The sequence below is a fragment of the Triticum aestivum genome, chromosome 7B, assembly GCF_018294505.1.
Source record: "Triticum aestivum cultivar Chinese Spring chromosome 7B, IWGSC CS RefSeq v2.1, whole genome shotgun sequence".
Classification (NCBI taxonomy): Eukaryota; Viridiplantae; Streptophyta; class Magnoliopsida; order Poales; family Poaceae; genus Triticum; species Triticum aestivum.
The window spans coordinates 176637622-176646393 of record NC_057813.1 but is presented as its reverse complement, the minus strand read 5'-3'; the positions used below and the strand labels follow the sequence as shown (position 1 = coordinate 176646393).

General features: G+C 43.4%; 1 protein-coding gene across 2 annotated transcripts; it reads left to right on the top strand.

The window, feature by feature from the left end:
* Window positions 1–2704: 2704 nt before the first annotated feature.
* Window positions 2705–8037, top strand: LOC123161122 (DNA-directed RNA polymerase III subunit RPC8). Of its 2 annotated transcripts, none has more exons than XM_044578976.1 (8): window positions 2705–3053; window positions 4282–4440; window positions 4555–4650; window positions 5498–5585; window positions 7067–7130; window positions 7268–7337; window positions 7414–7503; window positions 7637–8037. In XM_044578976.1, the coding sequence occupies exons 2-8, from the start codon at window positions 4330–4332 to the stop codon at window positions 7760–7762; spliced, it is 645 nt and encodes a 214-aa protein (XP_044434911.1). In that variant the 5' UTR covers window positions 2705–3053; window positions 4282–4329; the 3' UTR covers window positions 7763–8037. The 2 variants fall into 2 exon arrangements, with proteins under 2 accessions (XP_044434911.1, XP_044434912.1); XM_044578977.1 differs by lacking the exon at window positions 2705–3053 and adding an exon at window positions 3487–3638.
* The last annotated feature ends 735 nt before the right edge of the window (window positions 8038–8772 follow it).

The following is an 8772-nucleotide window of genomic DNA, read 5'->3' as shown; positions in this document are numbered from 1 at the left end:
TCGAGAGGAGAAGACCACGATGAAAATGACGAGTGGCTCTCATATGCATTATTGTTGATCTAACAAAGAGCCCATATTACCTTGTCTTCTCCTTTAAATTAAATGTTTGCAGATTCCAGCTTAGTCCAATGCATGTGAACTATTATTATTATACACACCGTTTAGTTGTGTGATGTCGCTTGAAGCTACATCGGTATTTCCCCAAAGAGGAAGGGATGATGCATCACAACAGCGATAGGTATTTCCCTCAGATATGAATCCAAGGTTATCGAACCAGTAGGAGAACCAAGCAACACAACGTAAATAGCCCCTGCACACAAAGAACAACACCTCACAACCCGATGTGTTAAAGGGGTTGTCAATCCCTTTCGGGGTACGGCGCCTCAAGATAGGCAAAGGACATGAGGTAAATTTGTAGATAGGATAAATAGATCGTGGAACAAATAAATTGCAGCAAGGTATTTTTGTATTTTTGGTTTAATAGATCTGAAAATAAATGCAAGAGAAAATAGACCGCAAAGGCAAATATGATGAAAAGGGACCCGGGACCGTAGGTTTCACTAGTGGCTTCTCTCAAGAAAAATAGCAAATGGTGGGAAAACAATTACTGTTGGGAAATTCATAGAACTTCAAATAATCATGACGATATCCAAGAAATGATCATTATACACGTCCAAGATTAGTAGACCGACTCCTGCCTGCATCTACTACTATTACTTCACACATCGACCGCTATCCAACATGCATCTAGTGTATTAAGTTCATGAGTAAATGGAGTAATGCAATAAGAACGATAACATGATATAGACGAGATTCGTTTATCTATTGCGGCAAATATAGATCTCATCTTGTTATCCTTAGTAGCAACGATACATATGCGTCGGTTCCCTTTCTGTCACTGGGATCAAGCACCGTAAGATTAAACCCACTACAGAGCACCTCTTCCCATTGCAAGATAAATAGATCAAGTTAGCCAAACAAAACTCAAATATCGGAGAAGAAATATGAGTCTATAAGCAATCATGCATATAAGAAATCAAAAAAGACTCAAATAACTTTAATGGGTAAAAACATAGATCTGATCATAAATTCAAAGTTCATCGGATCCCAACAAACACACCACCAAAAGACTTACATCATATGGATCTCCAAGAGACCATTACATTGATAATCAAGAGAGAGAGAGGGAGCCATCTAGCTACTAACTACGGACCCGAAGGTCTATAAAAAACTGCTCACGCATCATAGGAGAGGCACCAATGAAAGTTGTGAACCCCTCCGTGATGGTGTCTAGATTGGATCTGGTGGTTCTGAACTCTGCGGCGGCTGGATGAATATTTCGTAGACTCCCCTAGGGGTTCTGGAATATTGGGGTACTTATAGAGCAAAGAGGCGGTCCGGGGGGCACCCGAGGTGGGCACAACCCACCAGGGCATGCCTGGGCCTCCTGGCGCGCCCTGGTGGGTTGTCCCCTCCTTGGGACTCCCCCCAGGTGCAACCAGGGCCCAACTTCTTCCTTTTGGTCCATAAAAAATCATCGTAGAGTTACGTGGTATTTGGACTCCGTCTGATATTGATTTCCTGCGATGTAAAAAATATGCAGAAAACAACAACTGGCACTTGGCACTATGTCAATAGGTTAGTACCAAAAAATGATATAAAATGACTATAAAATGATTGTACAACATCCAAGAATGATAATATAATAGCATGGAACAATAAAAAGTTATAGATACGTTGGAGACATATCAACATCCCCAAGCTTAATTCCTGCTCATCCTCGAGTAAATAAATGATAAAAACAGAATTTTTGATATGGAATGATGCCTAACATGTTCATCACAATCTTTTCTTTATAGCATGGACATATGGACTTTTATATGATTCAAAGCAATAGTCTAGTTTTAACACGAAGACTTTAATACTTAAGCATACAAACAAGCAATCATGTCTTTTAAAATATCAACACTAAATCAAGTTATCCCTAACCCATCATGCTCAACCGTTGATTCATTCATGAAACACACTCAAATATTAGCTACACTCAATGCTCCAGTACGATCATAGTGCCCCCTAGTTGATGCTTTATAAGAGAAGATGGAGACTCAAATTCAAAATAAAATTGCATAAGTAAAAGAAAGGACCTTCGTGGAGGGAAGTAGTGATTTGTAGAGGTGCCAGAGCTCAAAGCTTAAATCGAGAGGTAAAATTATTTTTGAGAGGCATACTTTTCCTACCAATGAAAATAACCTGGAGCATCCCAACACTTTCCATGCTAGATACATCATAGACGGTTCTAAAAAGAAAATTTATTCTTTTTTTACCATAACTTTTACTTTCCATATTTTGGCCGGATGAAGCATTGGATCCCCCAAGACACCTGTTTTTTTGTTTGGTGGTGTTCTTGGGGCTCTAGCGGCTGTAGATGCTCTTATCTTATCGTTCTCTTGTATGGTACTCCCTCCACTCTTAAATATAAGTCTTTGAAGAGATTTCACTATGGATCACATCTGGATGTATCTGGATGCATTCTAGAGTATAGATTCACTCATTTTACTCCGTATGTGGTCCATAGTGGAATCTCTACAAAGACTTATATCTAGAAACAGAGGGAGTAGTAAAAAGGTCCGATCATGAATTTTTTAAAGGTAGGGTCAAATGGTATTAAACTTTTAATTTAAAGGATCAACCCCCCTCGCTGCGAAGCCAATATTACAGCCGTTTCTTCTTTCAGCGCCCGCGCTCGCTCACCCGAGCTCCCGCGCTTCCACCCCGCACTCTTTCCCCAGGCGGCGGCGACCGCGCCACCGTCCACCTCCGCCGCCGGAGCTCGCCGACGCCATCCTCCCTCCTGCCGGTCCCCATCTCTCCCTCTGTCGGCGCGCCTATCCCTACCGCCTCGCACAGCCGCCCGCCGCCGCACCACCCCCACCAGCCGTCACTCCTCCGCGGTTCGCAGCCCGCCTCCCGAACCCCATCTCTCCCCGCCACGCCTCCCCCGTCCGCCATCTCTCCCCTGTCGCCTCCGCAGTCAGTTGCAGAACCCTCCCGAGGTAAGGTTTCTCCCGTTTCTTTTTCAAGTTCATGGTGGATTGACTATATGATGCAATTTTCCTGTGTATACTGTATATGCATATATGGTTGAATTTTTGCGCATGTGAATTTGATTATACATCTGTTGGTGAATATGTGATGGAATTTTTATGCATACATTATGGAATTTGGGGCATGTATGTTCAAATTGATGATGTGCATACGCGATGCAATTTTTCTGCATATACGATGGGATTTCTGAATATATAGAGATAAAAAAGTAGGGGCTGAGAAATATGGGCAATTGCTGGAGTTAGGGGCTTTTTTTGGGTTCAAAAAGTTGGGGTAGCCCTGCCCTACTAGGCCTTTAGGGCCTCCTGCTGGAGATGCTCTTACTTTCTCGCTGCCTCCAAGTGGCGTGTCCCCATTCTTTTGTTGGACTTCAGCCACTGCCATAAGCAGGTGAGGGGGAGGAGTTTCGGCGGCGACAGTAGAGTAGAGGAGGGAGGTGGAGGTCAGGCGTGCATTGGCTGGGAAGTTGCCGTTCCTACGACGCGACACGTGGGGGACGCGTGTCGGAGCGAGTGGAAGCGGCAACGACTCTGGTAAGATGAACTGCACCGGAAACTTTCAGTCCATACAGGTAACCAACTAGGAAAATGACTGGTTTATAAACTTCGGCCCATCCAGGATTGTCTCCTAGTAGAGTCGGTAAAGAGTAGAGACTAGAGAGTGTGTATGGTAGAGGACTAGGTATAGTTGTGTATAGGGTGTAGGGTATTTGAGTATGAGGTACCACCTGCACCTTCCTCAAATTGTTTCCTTCTAACCAGATTAATTATAAATAAACTAAGAGTTTAAGTGATTGAATTTCATTGAAAAGAACTTCAATCATTAAAGAAGTGGACAAACATTTTAAGAAAAGAACGCATACCAACTTAGGGAAATATGTCAACTTTTGGAACAATCATCATTTATCCCATTAGTTTGTTTATATCAGTTCTGGTGCTGAAATTTCAGTCAAAGTAGGCAATTATTTGATGTACTCATCGGTTCACTCAATTCGGTTTATCTTTTGTGAACATTTACTTGGTGTTTCCCTGTTTTACTTTGAAAGTATTGTGGATATGCGACTCTTAATGTTGTAGCTTATATCTGTTTCAAATATGCAACGGTTGCGGCTCTCAATTTTAAATTATGCATTGGTGGTTTGTTTGGTAGCTCATGGTTAGAGATTTATTCTCGCAGCTTGTCCAGGCTTTAATATTTTCCTGGCTCCGGTACTGTACGTGAAGGATGTTTGTTCTGAGCCAGATCGAGCACAACCTGCCGATGCCTCCGCACTTGCTGAATCGCCCTCTCGTCGACGCCATCAAGGCCGAACTCGAGAGGCTCTTCCTGGATAAGGTAGTGTGAACTTGGTCACATTATCACCAGTGCATGCCAAGATTTTGTTTACAGTACTGGAATTCTGTTCCACTTAATTGTATTTCGCAATCTGTGTTTGGACTTGTACTGCAGGTGGTTGTAAATCTCGGGCTCTGCGTGTCTGTCTATGACATCCTTGCCGTTGAAGGTGGATTCATCTTTCCAGGAGAGGGCTGCTCGACGTATAAAGTAATTTGTGCTATCATTTTGCCATCCATTATCTGTTAAGGGATGTGAGATGTTGTATGTTGTTTAGTGTATGCTCTGTAAACTTAGTACAAGGTCATTGTTGTTTGTGCAATTGAGCTGAATACCTAAAACTCCAGTATGTTTTAAGTTCTTTCCTGTGCAGTTTATCACTGGTGTTCATGTAGTTACCCCGGAGCCTTTTTAGTAGTGCTTAGCATTTGATTGTTGTGCTTACATAGTAATGGAACTTTTGGGATTAATACGATATGTTTATCACTAAGATAGTTTGTCTCTTGACATTAAACTGTTTAATAAAAGAAGGACAGACCCAGTTCATAGAAGCTCCCACACAAGGTGGGGTCTGGGGAGGGATTATAGGAACCTAGTCTTACCCCTGCAAAGTGCAATGCAGAGAGGCTGGTTCGAACCCAGGACCTCTTGGCACAAGTGGGGAGGACTTCACCACTGCGCCAGGCCTGCCCTCTACATTAAACTGTTTAATAGCAGTTTAAAAAAAACTACAGCTCTTGTTCAAAAAGAAAACCCTACAGTTTTGAATATGGGAGTAGTTCCCCCAACCTGTACTTATTTAACCGACTATTCCAGTTTGCCTTGCTGTAAGTTAATGCTGATTATTTCTCTGCCTCAAGCGCGTAGTCTTGTCTTTTCCTAGGTAGTGTGCTACTCGTTGTGAATGACTCATTATAGATAGCATGCCAAACTTACACCATGGATGCACTCTCTTCTGGCATTGCTGTTACTACAAATTTTGTGACCTCGTAATTCGAGGCTTCACACAGTTTGCAGTTCATGTTTATGTTCCATTCATTTTCCCCATCCTGGACAGGTTTCCTTTAGGTTATTGATGTTCAGGCCCTTTATTGGGGAGGTTCTTGTTGGGAAGATCAGCGGATATGATGAGAAGGGTTTACAAGGTGACTTAGTTATTTTCTCATTGGCCTTTTGATTGCTAATTGGTTTACAACCTGCTGTAACCCCTTTCTGAATTCATGCCTATTTTTTGTTGAAATATGTGCAGTTTCAGCAAATTATTCAGAATATTAAATCCTAGTTCCAACATAGTATGAGTGTAACAGAAGCATATATATATGTGTGTGTTCAAAAGCAATGGTAATATGTTCACAAAATTAAATACGGGTGCTACTGCTAAAAAATTCAGAGCAACTACCAAAATTATATACATGAATTACTTGATCAACCAAACCTGTGTTCACTGTCATCTTGCAGATTTCACTAATCAGAGATAAATTCAGTTCTAATGCCTTTAAAATTTCTACCAACAAGTAGATTGTTGTTAACTTACAAAGGATAAATAGCAGTGATAAGATGAACACTACTAAGCAAGTCAAGTGCAGATAGTATTAAGGAAGAAGAACAGAGGCACACACCAGGTTCTGGAGTTTTGTTCTATATAGTAATAGCAGTTGCAGTTATCCACTTGCTCTCAAATAAATTCTAGTTGCAGGTCAAACTCAACAAACTAGTTAACTCATTGAGATAGCAAGTGGAATAAACAAGAACAATCACTTCCGTCAACAGCACTCGAAGCTGTTGTGTCGATGAGGCAAGGCACGTCAGGTTGACACTGTCCCAGAAAATCTTTACGCCGTTGTACTGCAGAGTTGTTGGTGAGCCCTTGGAGATACAATGCTGCTCCACGAACCAGGGCACACCGAATTGAGGAATTGAGGAGTGGGAGGTCGCTGCTCAAAGCCAACACTCGCGTACAGGCCAAGCATGCGAGCATCAGATCGGACACCAACTTGTTGCTGCACACTGAGTTGAACTGGAAGGAACTTGATGAGGAGCCCTCTCCAATTCTGTGTTCCTCAAGGAGAGAAGGTGGCTGACTTAGATGGAGTATGCCACCGCTGCACAGCGGCCACCGCATGGCTCGCACCGAGCCTGGAGTGGGGATTGGATTGATCCCCCTTTACCAGATCTCCATGGTTGCCTGACAACCTTATCTTTTCTCTCCTCTCTCTATGACACTTGGCCCCACTAGTTCTTCTACTTTATCTACAGAATTTCGAATTTCTTTAAATCAGTAAAATTGGAAAATTCTTAGAAAACGCTCAAAGTATACAACATTCTGTAGGGGAATTTTTCGCAATTTTCTTAGAAAGATAAACTAAGATTAGTATTTCATTGTAGACTCCCGGATTTCATTTTCTTGTAAGCATGTATATTTAATTGACTCCTGCTGACATGTTTCTTCCTCTTTTCAACTATGTTGGAGTATTGGTACTTTGTATGCCCACAAGGTTTGAATGATCCATGCTCCCATCCTGTTCTGGGAACTATAAAAATGTTATTACTATGTAATTCTGTGACATTTGAGAAGCTGTACCTGAAAATGATGGGTTTTAACTGGTATACTGTTTTCCTTGTTCAGTTTCACTTGATTTTTTCACCGATATATGCATCCCGGGACATTTGATGCAGTTTGGCACAGTGAGGTAACACATTGATCTGTTTGGATTTTCTTTTGCCGTACACAGGCCTCTAGCATTATTTTGCAAATTGAGATGTGGTTTATTTACCATTTTATCTCCAGGTTATATTGTGTCTCATTTCTTTGTTCATATGTATCCAGGGGGGAAGATGGTAGGTGGGCATTGAAGACTGAAGATGGTGATGAACTTCATCTTGACATTGATGATGAGGTTAATCCCAAGCAATTACTATTTCATATAGTCACTAACCACAAAAAGGCTTACGATCATTGCAATCTCTATGCAGATACGATTCTTGGCGTCTAGCATAAAATACCCACCTATACCAGTTGAGCAAAAGGAGGATGACAAGCCATTTGCTCCAATGCAGATCAATGTATGCCTTCTTCCTTGTGTGTGTATTGTCATATAGAGATACAACATGCACTGCACTGGCAGCACAGCAAACTTGAATGCATCTGCCGATGGCTGCACAGCTGATTAATTGGGGTAAATAAACCCTTTTACAGGGAAGTATTAAAGGAGATGGTCTTGGCCTTCTTGCTTGGTGGGCGGCAGAAGAGGGCGAGGAAGAGGAAGAGGGTGAAGAAGAGGGTGAGGGAGATGGTGAGGGCGAGGAAGAGCAAGAGCAATAGCAGCAAAGTTGTTTCTGGTAACTATCTGTGTAACTAGAAGTTTAGACCATAAGCTAGGTGGCATGCTAGAAACTTGTAATGGCTGTTAGGAATTGATGATCTGCTGCTGCACAGTTTGTGGTAACACTGGCAAGCAAGCAAGCAAAGAAGAAGAATGGCCAGATTTGAAGTGGAAAACATAGGGCACTGTGAGACATCTCATCCTAGTTGAACTTGCAACAATCGATGGCTATTTCCCAGTTGATAATAATGACCACCAAGAACTATTTTTACAACCTCCATTTTCAGCATGGCTGGAGTCCCCCTCATCCTTTCCTCGGGGGAGGAAAGGCTTAAACGCAGCCCGCGTTTCTTCTTCGAAACAGCATGGCTGGAGTCTCCGGACTTCGAGCAAACCTTCCTTTTGAAGTGGGCGAATTGCGTTGCTTGCATCGGGCGCGTACGCGGCCCCATGGAGTTCTGGATTGCCGCAGGGGCGGGTATGCGAGCGGCTCTCAAAGGGTGGGGAGCTAATTAGGGTTGTGCGGATAAGCTGTTAAGGGTGCGCCTGACCGAGGAGCTAGCCCAGCTAGACGCAGCGGCAGATCTGCACATCTTTTCCGCGCAGGACTGGGCCCAGCGCTACGCGCTTGAGGCCCAAGTCGAATCCCTCCTCAGGGCCGAGGAAGAGTACTGGCGTAGGCGCGGTGGAATAAAGTGGACGCTCAAGGGCGACGCGAACACAAAATACTTCCACGCATACGCAAATGGCCGACGTCGTAAGTGCGCTATCCTTCGTCTTCAATCGGAGCAGGGGCTCATACTGCGGCAACAGGATATCGTCCGGCACATCTACGAGTTCTACATCCAACTCATGGGTTCCAGGGAGGAATCCAGGGCTCGCCTGAGGGAGGATATGTGGGACCCTGCGTTGCGGGTCACGGACGAGGAAAACGAGAACCTGAGCTTAGCCTTCCTCCCTGAGGAGATTGACAAGGCGACGCTGGGTATGAAATCTGACACTGCTCCGG

Coding starts and splice junctions, on each gene's coding strand:
- LOC123161122 (XM_044578976.1), top strand. CDS start 4,330: ATGTTTGTTCTGAGCCAGATCGAGCACAACCTGCCGATGCCTCCGCAC. Junction 5,586..7,066: donor TGATGAGAAGGGTTTACAAG/GTGACTTAGTTA, acceptor TTCCTTGTTCAG/TTTCACTTGATTTTTTCACC. Junction 7,504..7,636: donor TTGCTCCAATGCAGATCAAT/GTATGCCTTCTT, acceptor ACCCTTTTACAG/GGAAGTATTAAAGGAGATGG.